We start from the raw sequence: 19,630 nt of genomic DNA on the forward strand, positions 1-19,630 counted from the left end.
GTCACGACTGATCTCGAAGACATCGCTAGTTTTCCTCGCGGATACCCAAACAATATACTTACCGTACCAGACTATAGCCTAAATAGGTAAACAATTGGTGCATGTGGAACAGTTTCAGTGGAAACACATCAGAATGGATACATAATCCAAATGTTAGATTTCATTTCTGCGCTTTGAAAATGGGCCTACCAACGTGAAGCCGGTATTGTTTTCTTCTGCAGGATAACGAGACTGTAGCCAGTAGCATGTTTCTTATGTAGGATACAGTCAGGCGATTGTAGCCTGCATGCTGCTAGTTATGCTTGATGACTATCATCTACACTTCGGTAAACTGGAGTTTCTCTCTGACACATATTTCCATTGGTATTCGTGATTCTGTAGTTTAATAGTAACATCCGTAACGCGGAAAAATGACACCAAGAAAATAGAAGGACCATTCGATGATCACACTCAACCTCGGTAAAAGTTAGCTTTGTACAGAAAGTTTGGGTAATATTGCATTTCAAATGCATTTTTTATAACTACTTTTCCCGAAAATAGTTACGGACGTGACATTGGCAGTCCTGTAAAAGCACACACTTTAACAAGGTTCCAACAGCTGATGGAGTAAGTCGAATGACACTAATGATGTACATATTGCTACACCTGTCCCTCCTCCTCACAAGGTAGGCAGTGGGATCGCTTGAACAAAAAATTAAGCCCTCATGTGCCACTTCAAAAAATAATGTAATTAGGTTTATTGATAAGGTCGTTTTTTTAAGATTGTGATTCCTGTTAAAGTGTGGTAAAATATGCAATTTCTTAAATAATGTGGCCAAATTAAGTATGACCCCCAAAATATAGACGTTTCATGATATATTTAAAAGGGATTTTGTTATGAAAAGTTTAACCTTTTTTTCATAGTGAGGATGACATTTACATGGAATTGTCCACTAATATTTCTAAATATTTGATATAAAAATGTCTACTTATTATTTATGAAGATTGCATAGATTTAAAAGCATACATTTGTTGCTGCTCATGTACAATTCAAAATACAAAAAGTGAAGTGTAGAATGAAACGGTGGTCTTCTCATTTCCCCTGCAAGAGGGAATAGTGATAGGGAGGACAAACCCGTTTAAGCGTTTTTACTGACATTTCCTGAATTGTGGAATTAAATTACATATCAACTATACAAAAATATTTGTGCACAATAATATCAACAATATTTTCTAAATGTAGATGTTTTAAATTTGACCACAAAGCTACTTCCGTTAATCAGCATTGTGAAAAAGAGGCTAGTTTCACGACAGTGACTTTGGATGTATACTACTTTAACATGTTAGCTGATTAGCCAGTATGAGTGAGATATCTACAGTTACATTGACAAACCTCTTGTTTGTCAAATATTTCGTCTTAAATACGATGGGAACACATCACATTAACAATTCTAAAACGCCCGACACGCCAAATGTTGTCTTTTTTTGTCAAGCGTCCCTCAGATTCCGAGTCGGAGTTCCATGAAGCTATTACGTTGGAGTGAATGGGTGCAGGCACTCATCGGGCATAAACGCAAATATCTCAAAAGTCCCAACTGGAAAATGTTAGCGGTTTTCCCAGTTCTTACAGTAAGTACAGGGACATTCTCCCCGAGGAAAGTAGGGTGAAGTGCCTTGCCCAAGGACACAACGTCAACGTAGGCTAGCACTGAGTTCCATTTGTGCACACAAGGCACTTTTTGCCATAAAAACGTAACCTCTTAAACCGTGCAACGGAACGTAAATCCCAATACAAGCAATGAAATCGCTAACAAGACAAACTTTTGAAATGTATATTTAATAAAATTGCAAATGAATGAACATGAATGAACATGAATGAATTACAACGCAAACATGTTACAAAATGAAGGTTTTAACTCTTGAGAGAGAGATTCACAATTTCCTTTATACACAAAAACAACCAATCAGAACACATCATGACGCTTACTTGTCAAAATATGAATAGCAATGTAACAGTAAGTTATGCAATGAGGTGTGAGTCCCATCAAATAGAGATTGTCCAGCAACTCCAGATTTTTAGCATATGAGAGGTGGGGGGCGGGGTGACACACCCAGACTTACATAAATAACAAAGTGCATAAACTTACTAGGTCATGTTTACACCTAAACTGTGTTAACATTTGATCATCATAATGACAATATCCTGTGTGTGATGGTGAATGGGGGCCTTGTGTGTGTGTGTCCTTCTCCATCAGAGACTCTGTTATGGAGTACCTGATTAATATGATCACAGCCCCAGAGTTCAGGCCATGGGAGGTGGAAGACCTCACTTCCAGGGTGAAGATAGACAAGGCCCTGGCCCAGCAGTGCACACAGATAGGTCTGCTCCACTTCTTAATTGTGCGCACCTCATTTCTGACATTTCAGATTTTTGTTTACTTATCATTAGGTTTTGTTTTAAATAACAACTGATGCTCCAGTGTAAACTATGAGAAGATTTCAAGTCAAGACGTTCACTATCTGTTTGTCGCCTCACATCCGAATGTGTTTGGCGTTCTTGCTGTTCCTTGCAGGTGTCCTTGAGAAGCTGCATGAAGCTGCGTACAAGAACGCCCTCTCCAACTCCCTATACTGTCCCGACTACATGGTCGGCCGGATCACTCCGGAAAAGGTAAGGCTCAGTGTGGTTGTTCTTTGTTCTCCTAGGCAGAAATGGGTTTATAGTTCTTGAAAGCTTCTACTGGATGGGTTGCTACAGACCTCTGGGTGAGCAAGTTGTTATTGTTTTGTTTGATGCTTGGATTTCAGGTGTAGAGGACTGGTTTGCCATGATGCTGATGGCCAACTGTCAAACCTTGCTCAGTTTGTGAAAGCATTCGTATAGAATGTGGTTAAATGGTGATAGGAGTATGTGCTGTTAAAAAGTTACCTTTCATAACCAAATACCTTTCTATGCCCAACTGTAAATCCTCACAGTATTTGAAGATGGTCCAGTTTAGCAGATCCACAGTTCTACGTTGTTATTGTGAGGCCATTCAGAATAGAAAGTCGCTCTGGATAAGAGCGTCTGCTAAATGACTAAAAAATGACTAAACGTAACGTCATTGTGTCTTGTTTTATCCCCCTCTCCTATAGCTGCGGTCCTTCATTGAGAACAATTTCACCAGTGCGAGAATGGCCCTAGTAGGACTAGGTGAGTTTGTGTCTCATCTCTTTGATTATCCAAGGGCACCCTGATCTTAGTTCTCATCTGGCCCTGTCACGTGCAAGCCTAAGGGGTGCCCTGGGCTCTATTGGCTGACGGCCTGACAAGGAGGGTTATTTCAGTTTGTAAATGCCCCCTTCCTCGCCACTGTGCATTCTCTTCTTAGAATGTGTGGATCAGATTTCCTTTGGCCTCCGTCTACAGACCTAGAGATGATCTGTATGGGGGAGACATCAGCACTGTATGCAGTTTGAGCTCTACAGTGTGAGGGAATTTTTTTTTGTCAGATGATGTTGTAAGAGTCTTCTGATGAAGATAAAGAAGGATTAATTCCAAAAATATGTTTTTGTACGTTTTTAGGGAAACGTTATAATAATGCAACGTTGGGCCTAGTTGGGAGCAGAATTTCAGCATTTGCTCTCAAACTGTCAGAACAAATACACAAAACAACTAATGGTTCATTTGGAGTGTAGATCGCTTACATAGCACTATAACAGTACATTTCATTAATAATAATCACCCAACAGTCATATTTTGATGAATCAGAATTTATGAAGAAAAAAAAAAGAAAATGGATAAATGGATGTTCACGTGCAATGGTAGTCCCAAAAGCAGTTCCTTTCCTCTGAAAAGCAGAGACGGAGATTGCACTTTCTGCAGAGCGTATTGGAATATCCTTTCATGCAGTGTCTGCAGCGTCCTCTCGTTGTCTTCACCGGAAATGTGCGACCATGTCCCTGCGCACATCCATTGGTGGTTCACATGCCCTCTTGGCTGGGACCCCATTTGGTGGTCCCCATTACCTGAGGATAGTCTCTTCTGAGCAGTCACAGGTCTCTGAGGTGTCACAGTTATCGATGTCAAAGGGCTCCCACTGGCTGAAGATGGCCACCCTCTCCTTGATGTGTTGACAGCTGTGTTTGTCAGGATGAGAGAGGAAGCTAAAACAGTCTGAAACGGTCTCCTGTTCAACATCTTTTTCTTGGGAATATTGAGAGCCTTGCAGTCCCGTTTGTAGAGGAGACAGGCGTTGATCACAGCAATGATAATAGTGTGCCAGAAGATGTAACTATCAGCGGCGCAATTCCATGAGGAACTTGTATTTGGCTCCAAATGAGTCCAGCAAATCCACACCGCCCATGTTTTTGTTGTATGCACCCACTATATGAGGTCTCTCAACTTCAATGTAAGATTTGGTGGCTTTGTTCCAGCATTTAATCTTTTGCACAGGATCAATGCCAGCAAAGGATGACACAAGTGTGAATGCCCTGTTGTCATATCACTTGACAGCGCATATGTTGTGGTTTGGTTGGCTTGTGTTGGTTTGCTCGATGTCCTTACCATCATCATCATTAGTTGGACAATCAGTGGGTCTCTGATTCTCTTTTTCCACTTCCTCAACATTTTCAACCACCTGCTCATCACTCGAATCACTGGTGTCTGATTCCATGTCAACATCTCTTTCTCCATTTTGGATAGCATCAATGACATCATGCATACTGAAGTAAACTCTCCTTGCTGGTGTAATTCTGAAATGGAAATAATAGGTAGAGTATGTTCAAGTATACCTAATTCCAATGCAAATGATTCTTATTCATGCAATACATTCCACTGAAGGCACACAATACTGTCTGGCTAACCGAATGTGCTCTCTACTTAACATTCTAAAAGGAAGATACAACCCCCCAGACCTCTTACATCCCCATATTGCATTCACACCTGTCCCTGAACAATGCACCATACATGCAACCCCCACATTCCAAAACATTTACACTTGTCCCTGAACAACCATCCTCCAAAGCATTCCACAAACAGTATCTGCCTTGTGCAACAAGCAGATATTTGTTCACAATGGCTTTTATTTCAAGCCAAGGAGTGAAGGGAGGGGGCTTGGTGAGCCTACCCATTCCAGAAAGCCTTGTATCTTTGTCTATCAGGGCGTGGCCTGTAGCGTCACTTATGGGTGATATTGGGCCATTTGTGGTGTGGTAGTTACTCTTGGCCTATACTATCAATGTTTCAGGATTTTGAGAACTTTTTACCATTGCATACAAAATCGGAAATGCAATACCATCAAGATCCACATGGGCCTTTGCTAAAGACCAAGCAATGAGTGGGGGCTTGGTCAGCCCACAATTGCCTGAAATGTTGAGTATGCGTCTCGCCAAGCTTGCGCGTGTGTCAAGGGAAAGGCTGAGTGTGTGAGAATGTGGAGCGCGCGCGCTGAGGAGCAGGGGAGACATTTCATTGGAAATTTCCTTAACAATTAGCCAAGCATGCATTTTTCAAATATTCACCAAAATTCAACTTTTCATCTTACAGTCAACTTTTTCTGAGATTTGTGTACTAAACATTCTCAAGAGTTTTCATGAACTTGTGATTGAATCAGATTTTTTTGACTGGCGGATGTGTAAAGCATTATTTTAGCGTTAGAAATAAATTAGATTTCCTTTATTTCAATCATTTTTTAAGATATCAATTTGCCTTCTCACATGGGAACATGATGTAGTGTCTTTCACGTGACACACCAAGTTTGGTGTTGATATTTCAAAGATTTGCTGAGATTTGATCCAACTTCCTGTTTGGTTGCTTTGTTGACGATTTTGATTGGCTCTTTGTACAATCTTTATTGTACAAAAAAATCCAATATGGCGGCCGTTATAGGTTATTGAGGCTTTTTTGTTCCTCATGAGAAATAAGGCATATCTAATGAATTTCAGAATTTTGGGACAAATGGGATGCGAATGGCATCACTTTGTAAATGGACAATTGGGGCTTGGCCGTAGCACCACCTATGGATAATGGTGCGTCATTTGTGGTGTGATAGTTACTCCTGGCCTATACTATCAATGTTTCAGGATTTTGAGAAATTTTTCTAAAATGCATTACCATCAAGATCCACAAGGGCCTTCACTTCAAGCCAAGGAATGAGTGGGGGCTTGGTCAGCCCACAATTGCCTGAAATGTTGTGTATGCGTCTCGCCAAGCCCGCGCGTGTGTCAAGGGAAAGGCTGAGTGTGTGAGAATGTGGAGCACGCGCGCGCTGAAGAGCAGGGGAGACATTTCATTGGAAATTTCGTTAGCAATTAGCCAAGCATGCATGTTTCAAATATTCACATAAAATCGACTTTTCATGTTACAGTCAACTTTTCCTCAGATTTGTGTACTACACATTCTCAAGAGTCTTCATATGAACTTGTGATTGAATCAAAGTATCAGTTTTTGACCGGCGGATGTGTAAAGCATTATTTTAGCGTTAGCGATAAATTCGATTTGCTTTATATCAACAATTTTTGGAGATATGAAATAGCCTTTGCACATGGTAACATGTTGTAGTGTCTTCCTTGTGACATACCAAGTTACGTGTTGATATCTCAAAGATTTGCTGAGATTTGACCCAACTTCCTGTTGGGTTGCTTTGTTGACGAATTTGATTGGCTGTACCGGTCAAAAATTGTAGGAGAAGTAGCGAAAAAACGTGTTTCCTAAATCTTTATTGTACAAAAAAATCCAATATGGCGGCTGTTATAGGTTCTTGAGGCTTTTTTGTTCCTCATGAGAAATAAGGCATATCTAATGAATTTCAGAATTTTGGGACAAATGGGATGCAAATGGAATCACTTTGTAAATGGACAATTGGGGCGTGGCCGTAGCGCCACCTATGGATAATGGTGCGTCATTTGTGGTGTGGTAGTTACTCCTGGCCTATACTATCAATGTTTCAGGATTTTGAGAACTTTTTCTAAAATGCATTACCATCAAGATCCACAAGGGCCTTCACTTCATGCCAAGGAATGAGTGGGGGCTTGGTCAGCCCACAATTGCCTGAAATGTTGTGTATGCGTCTCGCCAAGCCCGCGCGTGTGTCAAGGGAAAGGCTGAGTGTGTGAGAATGTGGAGCACGCGCGCGCTGAAGAGCAGGGGAGACATTACATTGGAAATTTCGTTAGCAAATAGCCAAGCATGCATGTTTCAAATATTCACAAAAAATCGACTTTTCATGTTACAGTCAACTTTTTCTCAGATTTGTGTACTCAACATTCTCAAGAGTCTTCATATGAACTTGTGATTGAATCAGAGTATCCGTTTTTGGCCGGCGGATGTGTAAAGCACTATTTTAGCGTTAGCGATATATTCGATTTGCTTTATATCAATCAATTTTGGAGGTATGAAGTTGTCTTTGCACATGGTAACATGTTGTAGTGCCTTCCACCGATGTACCAACTTTGGTGTTGATATCTCAAAGATTTGCTGAGATTTGATCCAAATTCCTGTTTGGTTGCTTTGTTGCCGATTTTGATTGGCTGTACCGGACAAACGGTTTTGAAAATCAAATAGAAAAGTAATACCTGAGTGAGGGTTGCTCTGACCACGATGTATGCCAATTTTGGGGAAGATTGGAAAAAAATTGTAGGAGGAGTAGGCTTTCAAAGGTTTTTGATAAAACCGGAAATGGCGGAAAATCTATATAACCGGAAATTGACGTCATAGGGTGCGTTGAACTCGTCTTGATCCAGGGAATCCAATGGTACCTCATCAGTCCTCATCAGTCATACGGTTCAAAAGTTGCGTGTGTAAACACAAGTCCAACTTTGACCCATTGGTGGCGCTAGAGTGGTCTAATGGGATACATGAAACTTGGTGTAGAAATAGAAGGAACTGTCCTTAATGAGTGTGCCAAATTTCACAAAAAGTTATCCAAGGGTTCTAGGGGCTGCCATTGACTCCCATGGAACTAGAATAATAATAACTAGAGAGGGTACAATTTCTGGGGAAATTGTAGGGTGTGCTTGCTTGCGTCGGTTGCACAGGGGTCCGTTTTTGAATGACATTTTTACAACTGATATTTCTGTATATTTTATATAAAAATGCATACTTATTATTTATAAAGATGACATAGATTTAAAAGCATTTTTTTTTGCTGCTCATTTACAACTGAAAATACGAGTGAAGTGTAGAATGAAATAGATGTCTTCTCATTTCCCCTGCAAGAGGCAGCCTCATCGTTGAAACAAAACGAATAAATTGGGCAGACCGGTGTAAAAATTGACCTAATCTCTATGACTTAAACGTCATTTTAAGTTTTTCCCTTCTCATGATATTTTCAGGCATTTAGCCTACTCATTGCATTCATTCATTAATAAAGAACCCCCTTTGAAGATTATTCTACGACGTTACCCGGCAGTAGAAGATGGAATCGCGATTCAAACAGTACCATCTGCTAACTGAAAATATGCCCCCCAAAACGTAAATAAGCTTGACATTTATTTAGTGGAAAATCGCTCATTCATAAAAATCTCACTGGTAGCGACCATTGTCAGTAACAACGCAAAATGCGATATAGCCCTGTGTGGAGAAGCTGCCCCGGTAAATTGTACTACTACGGTACAGTACTAGTAGACTACTGCTGTGTTCGTCTTGGTAGCGATTGCGTTGGTTGAATTGGATTTAACGTTCCGTTGTATGGTTTAGGCTGAAATTAATTATTTTCATGAACAGATTGACAACGTTTAGGCTGTGGCAATGAAGTTCAGGTTAGTAGTTAGATAGACTTTTGATTTAAGTAAGGAGAGTGCCGAACATGTTCTGTCGCCGTTTGACTTCCTAAACAGCTGTGTAAGCTAGATGTTTTTGTAGTGTGTCTCGCGTAAGCTACAGCATTGCAGTTAGCTACACTGGTTTGAAACCACAGGTAATGGTAATTTCACCAACAAATCGTTTACTAATGTCAGAATAAATCCTACAACGAAAATGTATATGTGAGGAATGTGTATTTTAACGATTGAAAACAGATACATCATAGACCACTGTAGTATGTGTTGCCCGGGCAACACAGGCTATAATGTCATGATGCTAATACTTCAGTGAAATAGTAGACCACTGTTTCCGAAAGTAGATGTACTTCCTTAATAATATCAGCTTATATTGTAGTTACATTACACATCACAATTGTGTGTCATATCACAAAGTAAAATGAGTAAATAGTTATCACCCTGGCCTCTTTGCTTGTGGCGTTTCTGCAGCTGCCTTGCAGTAAAGCTATAGTTAGCCTAGCTATCCCTTAACAGATGCGAAACGAATGTTCTGCCAAAGGTAGTCACGCGTGTTTTCGTGACGTTAGTGACGTTAGTAACGTTAGTAACGTCAGTGACTGTGGCTAGCAAATTAGCCACCGTTAGCTTCACTTTTCGCCACAAAAACTTAACTTCAGCCTAAACCATGCAACGGAACGTAAATCCCAATAGAAGCAACTCAATCGCTACCAAGACGAAACTTTTGACACCTAGGTTGTCTAGATAGGCCAAATATTGACTTGAGTTTTAGGGGGGCAAAAAGAAATAAAAATAATAATAATAATAATATATATGTGAGAGAACAAAGGTTGTGCTCTCGCCGAAGGCTTGAGCACACCCAACTAGAGAGGGTAAAATTTCTGGGGAAATTGTAGGGTGTGCTTGCTTGTGTCGGTTGCACAGGGGTCCGTTTTTAAATGACATTTTTACAACTGATATTTCTGTATATTTTATATAAAAATGCATACTTATTATTTCTAAAGATGACAGATTTAAAAGCATTTTTTTTTTGCTGCTCATTTACAACTGAAAATACGAGTGAAGTGTAGAATGAAATAGATGTCTTCTCATTTCCCCTGCAAGAGGCAGCCTCATCGTTGAAACAAAACGAATAAATTGGGCAGACCGGTGTAAAAATTGACCTAATCTCTATGACTTAAACGTCATTTTAAGTTTTTCCCTTCTCGTGATATTTTCAGGCATTTAGCCTACTCATTGCATTCATTCATTAATAAAGAACCCCCTTTGAAGATTATTCTACGACGTTACCCGGCAGTAGAAGATGGAATCGCGATTCAAACAGTACCATCTGCTAACTGAAAATATGCCCCCCAAAACGTAAATAAGCTTGACATTTATTTAGTGGAAAATCGCTCATTCATAAAAAGCTCACTGGTAGCGATCATTGTCAGTAACAACGCAAAATGCGATATAGCCCTGTGTGGAGAAGCTGCCCGGTAAATTGTACTACTACGGTACACTAGACTACTGCTGTGTTCGTCTTGGTAGCGATTGCGTTGGTTGAATTGGATTTAACGTTCCGTTGTACGGTTTAAGCTGAAATTAATTATTTTCATGAACAGATTGACAAAGTTTAGGCTGTGGCAATGAAGTTCAGGTTAGTAGTTAGATAGACTTTTGATTTAAGTAAGGGGAGTGCCGAACATGTTCTGTCGCCGTTTGACTTCCTACAGTTGTGTAAGCTAGATGTTTTTGTAGTGTGTCTCACGTAAGCTACAGCGTTGCAGTGAGCTACACTGGTTTGAAACCACAGGTAATGGTAATTTCACCAACAAATCGTTTACTAATGTCAGAATAAACCCTACAACGAAAATGTATATGTGAGGAATGTTTATTTTAACGATTGAAAACAGATAACGCTACATCATAGACCACTGTAGTATGTGTTGCCCGGGCAACACAGGCTAATGTCATGATGCTAATACTTCAGTGAAATAGTAGACTACTGTTTCCGAAAGTAGATGTACTTCCTTAATAATATCAGCTTATATTGTACATTACACATCACAATTGTGTTTCATATCACAAAGTAAAATTAGTAAATAGTTATCACCTGGCCTCTTTGCTTGTGGCGTTTCTGCAGCTGCCTTGCAGTAAAGCTATAGTTAGCCTAGCTATCTCCCAGAAGTTAACGAGCTGCTAAACTAATATTCTGCTAGAGGTAGTCACGCGAGTTTTCGTGACGTTAGTGACGTAAGTAGCGTCATTGACTCTGGCTAGCAAGTTAGCCACCGTTAGCTTAACTTTTCGCCACAAAAACGTAATTTCCACTTAAACCATGCAACGGAACGTAAATCCCAATACAAGCAACTCAATCGCTACCAAGACGAAACTTTTGACACCTACGTTGTCTATGTAGGCCAAATATTGAGTTTTAGGGGGGCAAAAAGAAATAAAAATAATAATAATAATGATAATAATATATATGTGAGAGAACAAAGGTTGTGCTCTCGCCGAAGGCTTGAGCACACCCAATATTAAAACTAACAATAACAATAGGTTTCCTCCTTACGGAGGAATCCTAATAAAACTAACAATAACAATAGGTTTCCTCCTTACGGAGGAATCCTAATTAATATGAAGTTGAATAAAGATTCAAAGAACAATACTTGGAATGCTGAAGCAGCATGGTCTCCATGTAGAGTGCAAGATGCAATTTCTATTTTTGCTACCATTTTGACCCAACGTTGTAAAATTACAACAAAGACAAAACAAGCTGAAAATCAAATGTGATGCAAGAATTCCACAATAACTTAGTATTTACATGAACTACATATTCTAACAATCACCCAAAAAAAAAATCATGGAATTTACTTACTTTAATGTTGATATATCCAGTCCAATGAAACAAGGAGATTCGCTTCCAGGAAAGTTGGCTGGTGGAATGAGTTCATGGCCTTATTGCCAGATCTATATACACATTTAGTATCCAAAGGCATTGCAAGGCAATACAATAAGACCCAATGGCTATGAAAATGTGGTCTTTCAAAAAAAAAAATTGGGGAAAATGTGTTTTTTGGACAACTAAAGGTGACGTAATATTACAACAAGGGGTCTTACAGGGTTAAGGAACACTGATGAACAAAAAGTGATGTGTCAACCAGACACAAAACACACACTTGAAAGGAAATAACAACAATCCATCTCTTAAATAAACAACAAAATCTATAGACACACACACATACACACGATATGCCAACATCCCAACATCGGTTGATACACATCACTTTTGTACCCATACATATATTCATACTTTTGTACACACACCTATGTGTATACACACGTGCATATTCATATTGAATACCAGTAATGGTCCTGAACTTGGAGGAAAATAACATTATTGGAAATTGGACTGAGGATAGACTTAAATGTTTGTTTTAGGATTTCTGTGTTGTGACCTTCTCTGACCTTCACAGGGGTGAAACAGACCCAATGGATATGAAAATGTGGTCTTTCAAAAACAATTTTTTTGGAAAATGTGTTTTTTGGACAACTAAAGGTGACGTTGTAATATTACAACAAGGGGTCTTACAGGGTTAAGGAACACTGATGAACAAAAAGTGATGTGTCAACCAGACACAAAACACACACTTGAAAGGAAATAACAACAATCCATCTCTTAAATAAACAACAAAATCTATAGACACACACACATACACACGATATGCCAACACCGGTTGATACACATCACTTTTGTACCCATACATATATTCATACTTTTGTACACACACCTATGTGTATACACACGTGCATATTCATATTGAATACCAGTAATGGTCCTGAACTTGGAGGAAAATAACATTATTGGAAATTGGACTGAGGATAGACTTAAATATTTGTTTTTGGATTTCTGTGTTGTGACCTTCTCTGACCTTCACAGGGGTGAAACACTCGGTGCTGAGGCAGGTGGGGGAACTGTTTCTTGGCGGACGCAGTGGGGCCGGAGCAACTGGTGCCAAGGCTCACTATCGCGGAGGTAAGGCGTGTGCATCACTTGTCGACCTGGGTGGTGTATTTGGGAGAGTGTCATGGAATGGCAAGGTTGCTTTCCTACTTTTTGGGTAGCTTTGTCCCAGTGAGCATTAATGGCCTGTGTGTGCTCACACGGTGGTTAATAATTTCCCTGTGTGTACCAGGCGAGTTGCGAATGCAGAACGGCGACAATCTGGTTCATGCACTGATCGCCAGCGAAGCTGGCATTGCAGGATCGTCGGAGGCCAACGCCTTCAGTGTGCTGCAGAGGGTTCTTGGAGCTGGGCCGCATGTGAAGAGAGGCTCCAACGTCACTAGCAAACTGAGCCAGGGCATTGCCAAGGCAACCACAAAACCTTTTGACGTGAGTGACCAGTCAAGCCCTAGCCATGTCTGTTGTTATGGTTTCATGAATGCTTTTCTGGTGTCAGTTTGTGATTGGTCAGTACCCTAACTCTAGGTATGCACACAAGTGTTCCGCTCACATGGTGTTAAGTCAAGCAATTTTTGCAGACAATTTAATTTAGATTTTGTGACAAATGTCACCTAAACATTTCCAATTTAACTGTCAGTTAATTTAATAATTTAGAATTGTAAAGAACTTGGATTCCTTGTCCAGAGTAAAGATTACGTTTTTACACCTCTTTTACGACAGACAACTGTGAAAGTGTTACAGACAAACTCACTACATTCAAGTAACTGCTTGGACTACCTATACTACCCCCAAAGACAGCATAACCGACACTGCTGCTGAGAAATGGTTGTTCGGTTGTAGCTCATCAGACACTGATTGGAAATACTCTGGCTTGCCTTACATGTTATGTGTAATGGGGGTAATTCACAAAACAAAACTTCTCAGTAGTGGCCCATTGTCTGCGGAATTCTGTTATGGCTTGATAAATTGTCTCTCGAAATATAACTGCTTTTATTTCCTGTGGAAGGAACCATTGGGCTGAGTATTTGGGAGGACCATTTATGCTAAAGTCATTACTTAGTGAGTTCTAAATATTTGGACCAGTGCTGATTCATTGTGATGGATTTTGATTGGGTTGTGTATGTCAATGAGGTACCATAATCCTTCTAACTAGTGATGCACCGATACAATTTTTTTAAGGACCGAGTACGAGTACCAATATTTTTTTTCTGGTACTCGCCGATACCGATACATTTATGAATATATATATAAAAAAATATGTTGGTGATGTAGCAGTTTTCCAAGCACAACACAGTGAGACTAATGAATGTAGGACAGCTTCTTTATTATTACTCGAATTTAAAAAGTATACTTTTGATGTGCTTATCACAAACCGAAAGCACAAATTTCATAATTACCATTAAGAAAGACTGGTGGGATCAGCCAATAGGAGACCGACTACGCTTGTCAACAGACTTTCATCAGCTAGAGTTATTAGAAATGACAGTTGGTCTTCTGCAGTAGGCCAATACCGCACTAAGTTTTCTTTTTATGCTCGCAATCTTTAATTTAGTGAAATGGTGCGTTTATGATAAAAGTTGTTTGGTTGTTGTTTTTAGTCCTCTGATTGTTTAACCTCATTTCATTTTGTAATGTTTATAAATAGTCTATGTAGCGGTCGGACCAGCGCTGTGGAATGTTTAGTTTCGTTTTCGACAGTGGTCGGATTTATTAATGTTAATAGACTGTATAATATTTGTTTAATTGTGATGGCATTGGTAACATATTATTTGTTGTATATTCTGTAATATGCTGTGTCGGGAGTGTGATGTTAATTGTCTACGTTCTGTGTTGTTTCAGCACCACCACACTAGGCTAAGAAATGGAAAACTAGCTAATTTCCTAGCAATAGATCTAGAGCTACAAAAGAAAGCCGTGTCCAAGAATTGTGTTCTAACAGACACCCCGGGAGCTAAAACAATGCACCAACCAGCTATATATATATATAGATTTCATTTCTCCCCTACACCATTGTCATAATAATAAAATTAAATTTAAAAACGTGAGGTATCGGTCCTTGGTATCGGGGGTATTTTTACGAGTACAAGTACTTCATCCCTGCCCTGCTTCAGGACAAGCTCTCCCAGCTGAACGTGCCTGACTCCACCTGCAGATGGATCACAGACTTCCTGTCTGACAGGAAGCAGTGCGTTAAGCTGGGAACACAAGTCTCTGACTCCCGGTCCATCAGCACCGGATCTCCTCAGGGCTGCGTCCTTTCCCCTCTGCTCTTCTCCCTGTACACCAACAGCTGCACCTCCAGTCATCCGTCTGTCAAACTTCTGAAGTTTGTGGACGACACCACCCTCATTGGGCTCATCTCTGACGGGGATGAGTCTGACTATAGGTGGGAAGCTGACAACCTGGTGACCTGGTGTAGCCAGAACAACTTAGAGCTCAATGCTCTTAAGACAGTGGAGATGGTTGTGGACTTCAGGAAGAATACAGCCCCACTCACCCCCATCACCCTGTGCGACTCCCCAGTCAACACTGTGGAGTCCTTCCGCTTCCTGGGCACCATCCTCTCCCAGGACCTCAAGTGGGAACTGAACCTCAGCTCCCTCACCAAAAAAGCACAACAGAGGATGTACTTCCTACGGCAGCTGAAGAAATTCAACCTGCCAAAGACAATGATGGTGCACTTCTACACAGCCATCATTGAGTCCATCCTCACCTCTTCCATCACCATCTGGTACGCTGCTGCCACTGCCAAGGACAAGAGCAGACTGCAGCGTATCATCCGCACTGCTGACAAGGTGATCGGCTGCAATCTGCCTACCCTCGAGGACCTGCACACCTCGAGGACCCTGAGGCGTGCGAGGAAGATCGTGGCCGACCCCTCCCACCCTGGTCACTCCCTGTTCCAGCTACTCCCCTCTGGCAGAAGGCTGCGGTCCATCAGGACCAAAACCTCACGCCATAAGAACAGTTTCTTTCCATCTGCTACTGGCCTCTTCAACAAGGCCAAGGACTCCCATTGACATTCATTCACTTATTTAACTATTATAAGTCCATCTAATGGCAATTCAGTATGCATAAGCCACTTTATCTCAGTATCCGATTGCACTATGTTGACCATTCACGCTGCTCATTCTATTCTTATTTTTATATATATTTTATTTATATTTAAATTGTTGTATTCTTAGATTGTTTAGTTCTTAGAAATAGTTAAACTTTTGTACTTTTACTTAATTTAAGATCTGTATATGTTTAGTGTTTTGCACCTCCCTGCCACAGTAAATTCCGTGTTTGTATAACATACATGGCGAATAAACCTGATTCAGATTCTGACTTGAGCTTGGTATCGGTGCATCCCTACTTCTAACTACACTATCATCTGCAGGCTACAGCCTTCAATGCCACATACTCTGACTCTGGCCTTTTTGGAGTCTACACCATTGCCCAAGCAGACTCTGCCGGAGAGGTACAGCACAGAATGCATTACTCAGCCTCAAATTCCTCTGTTACAGTACATCAAGGTGCAGTCAGTGTTTCATTCCCTGTATCTGAATGTCCCTACTACCCCAGGTGATCAAGGCCAGTATTGCCCAGGTGGTGGGCATAGCCCAGGGAAACCTGTCTGAAGAGGATGTGAACAGAGCAAAGTGAGTTTTTTGGGGGGGGGTGGGGAGTCATTGATCTGATATGAACTACTAATTGTACCTGTACTGTATCCTCTGGTTTTTATACTGTATGTTGGTCAAACAGACAGTCTCTGTTTATATTAAATACATTTATGTAATCGCAATGTCTGTCAAATTATATTTTTTTAAATCCTGAATGATTGTGCATAGTAAATGGAAAATTATTCACAATTTTGTATTTGTTCAATTTACCGTAAAGGGACATTCTTACTTTCTTTAGTAAGGAAAAAATGCTTGCTTTATGCAAATGTATGTATATTGTTGTAAATCAATCAACATGTCGCGTTTTTTTTGTCTCGTCAAAGACAGTGCAGGAATCCCTCCAGAGCTCCATACTAACTTTTTTCCTTGGTTGCAATGGTGTGCCTAACTTTTTTTATTTAGGTGCACCAGCACAAAATTTAAGTGCACCCAAATTTTTTCTTGCGTCGCCACAATTATAAGGTCACCTTTTTATCACACTCCATATACATTCATATATATTATGTAAATGATCTTAAACAAGAATAAGGTGTAGGTAAATACTTTTATTTGAAGCACAATTATACTGTATATAAAAATAATATTCCCTGAACTGAGACCTAACATTTCATGGCTCAAAGTCTTATAGTGGGTCCCCCCTTGCTGTCACATGCCCTTCAGATGGCCAACACCTGTAATTTGGCCTTCTTGCCCTTTGGCCTTGGCTAAACCAGCTTGCCACACTCTCCCTAGCATCAGCCAGCATAGCTCCATGGCCGAGCTCCGTAACTCAGGGGTGGGAAATTAATTTTTACAAGGGGACACGAGATACCTGAAATGTGTAGGAGGGCCGCATCAACGATAACTTGAACTTAATTCTGCTCACTATTCATTTTCTTCCATTGTAAAAAGCAGTAAAGTATATATTTTAAATAGTTGCTACTGGTTATCAGAAGAATAAGGATATTCTGTAAATATTTATATAAATATTTTAAATGTTGGAGTAGGTCAAATAGGAAAAGACTATAGAAGTAATAAACAGTAAAAACAAAAACAATCATTACATCAGTGTTTCATTTTAATTGTAACTAACTTCACAAACACTGAAAAGTTGTTTTGCAGTATGTTAAAGATATGCAATTGATCAACTTGATCAAAAAACAATACTTTTTTTCAGTTCATTTTGTTCTGAGAAATCCAGTGGGCTTGAACAAGTGCATCGAAATCTGGCTGAATGTCTGAGTTGGATATGTGAAGGACAGCTGACAGGTGATGATCAGGGTGTGCAGCTTAACTAGCAAACCATCAGCGGCCTGCGCCCACTGAATCAGTCAAGTTCTTATTATGTCCGCGTTAGTTTTTTTCTTTAGTCCCTTAGTGCCGATTCAAATTGTAATTCTTCAACACAGCGACCTGTTCTCCACAAACTAAGAACACAGCTTTGACTTTGACCTCAGTAAACAGATACATAGAAGTCCATGTCTTGTTAAAAACTCTACACTACATTCCGTCAAAGGAGAACAAACGCTTCACGTTCGTGGAGAGGCAGCTGATGCGAGGAGGTTAGGTGCACCGGTGCAACCTAGGAAAGTCGCACCCGTACACAGTTTGGTCCCATAGTGCGACCAATTTGGTTGCACTCTAGAGCCCTGCCCTCAGGTTTTATGCAGCGGAGAAAGTAACCCTCCGGTTTCGGCAAGCAGTCAGTCACTACCAGGTGTATAGAATAGCAGAAGGAGGTGCACACCTGGAACTTTTCCCTGCAGTATGGGAATTTTTCGGATACCGAAAACATTGACGGCCATGGATAAAAGAAATACAACTTGTACGTGTTTAAGAGTGGTTGCTAGAGGAGGCAATACGTATGATATCCCATCTACGGGAGCACCACCCATCACTATTTGCAAAAATCAAGATAACGGTGTCTTGAAATGAACATTTGCAACAAGTCAAGAGAGTTAGCAAATTAAGCACTGGTGAGATAAACTTTGAACAGTACTATTGGCATGCTACCGACTGAGGCAGATAACACGGCTAGTTCTGGCACGACATGCAGCTGTACCTGTCGTTCCCCACCGACTGATCCGGGGATCTCAGCCAGAAACGAAGCCTGCCTCACAGACATCTCCGCCTGGATGACCAAGCACCACCTCCAGCCAAAACAGAACTTCTCATCATCCCAGCCAAACCCTCCATCTCCCACAATCTCTCAATCACCCTGGGATCTGCGACTGTGACCCATTCATCCTCTGCCAGGAACCTCGGGGTTACCATGGATGACAAGATCTCCCTCACGGCCCACATTGCTGCAGTCTCCCGGTCGTGTATATTCACCCTCTATAACATCCGATCAGGAGATACCTGTCTGAGCATTCCACCCAGCTGCTAATCCAAGCACTTGTCCTCTCCAAGTTGGACTACTGCAACTCGCTTCTCGCCAGTCTCCCAGCATGCGCAACCCACCCTGTCCAGAGGATTCAGAAGGCAGCAAGCCCGCCTGGTCTTCATCCTACCCAGACGCTCCCATGTGACCCCGCTCCTCATCTCCCTTCACTGGCTACCCATAACAGCCCGTATCAGATTCAAGATCCTGGTCTCTCCTCCAGCCTTACACCCCCAACCGCTACCTACGGTCTTCTTCTGACAAACACCTGGTGGTCGCACCTCTCAAGAGCGCTCGCTCCCAACCCAAGATCTTCTCCTGTCTGGCCCCCCAATGGTGGAATCACCTCCCCACCTCCATCAGAGATACTGACTGTCTCACCACCTTCAAGAAAAGGCTAAAGATGCACTTGTTCCGGGAGTACAACGGTACTTAAGAAAGATTTGTTGGATCCGATGTTAGTTTATTTCCTCCAGGAACACAATGACACTTACTCAGGGACTTACTGCACTTGTTGGTTAGTTGTTACTTGTTGGTTAGGTTAGTTGTTACTTATTGATTAGTTGTAACTGAGTTAACTACTTGTACTCGCTGTAAATTATGTTATTGTTGCTTGCTTTCCTACAGGTACACACTTGCGCTTTTGAAGTTCAGGTTGTTGTTTAATTTGTAACATATTTAACTACTTGCTCTTATGGTTCTTCCCATTGGCACTTGGTTGCTCATCACAATGTATGCTCATGTTTTGGCTTCCTGCAATGTTTTTTTGGGGAAACAGGTTTCTCAAATCTCACGCATTTGCTGTGAGACTCACATATTTCAACCATTTCTCACGCTGAGAAGCGCAGATTTCTGCAGAGTTGATAGTTGTCTCGAGTTATACAGAGTTAAAAAAAACAGATAATAAGAAACATGGTA

General features: G+C 40.9%; 1 protein-coding gene across 1 annotated transcript in view; it reads left to right on the forward strand.

Moving 5' to 3' along the window:
* Positions 1-19,630, forward strand: part of LOC134013924 (cytochrome b-c1 complex subunit 2, mitochondrial) — a 37,791-nt gene that overhangs the window by 15,936 nt on the left and 2,225 nt on the right. Inside the window, exons 6-12 of the mRNA XM_062453701.1 lie at positions 2,235-2,359; positions 2,553-2,650; positions 3,115-3,172; positions 12,659-12,754; positions 12,915-13,114; positions 16,068-16,148; positions 16,253-16,329. Coding sequence (XP_062309685.1) covers positions 2,235-2,359; positions 2,553-2,650; positions 3,115-3,172; positions 12,659-12,754; positions 12,915-13,114; positions 16,068-16,148; positions 16,253-16,329 — 735 coding nt within the window. The remainder of the gene's footprint in view (positions 1-2,234; positions 2,360-2,552; positions 2,651-3,114; positions 3,173-12,658; positions 12,755-12,914; positions 13,115-16,067; positions 16,149-16,252; positions 16,330-19,630) is intronic.

The sequence above is a fragment of the Osmerus eperlanus genome, chromosome 2 (genome assembly GCF_963692335.1).
Source record: "Osmerus eperlanus chromosome 2, fOsmEpe2.1, whole genome shotgun sequence".
NCBI classification, from domain to species: domain Eukaryota; kingdom Metazoa; phylum Chordata; class Actinopteri; order Osmeriformes; family Osmeridae; genus Osmerus; species Osmerus eperlanus.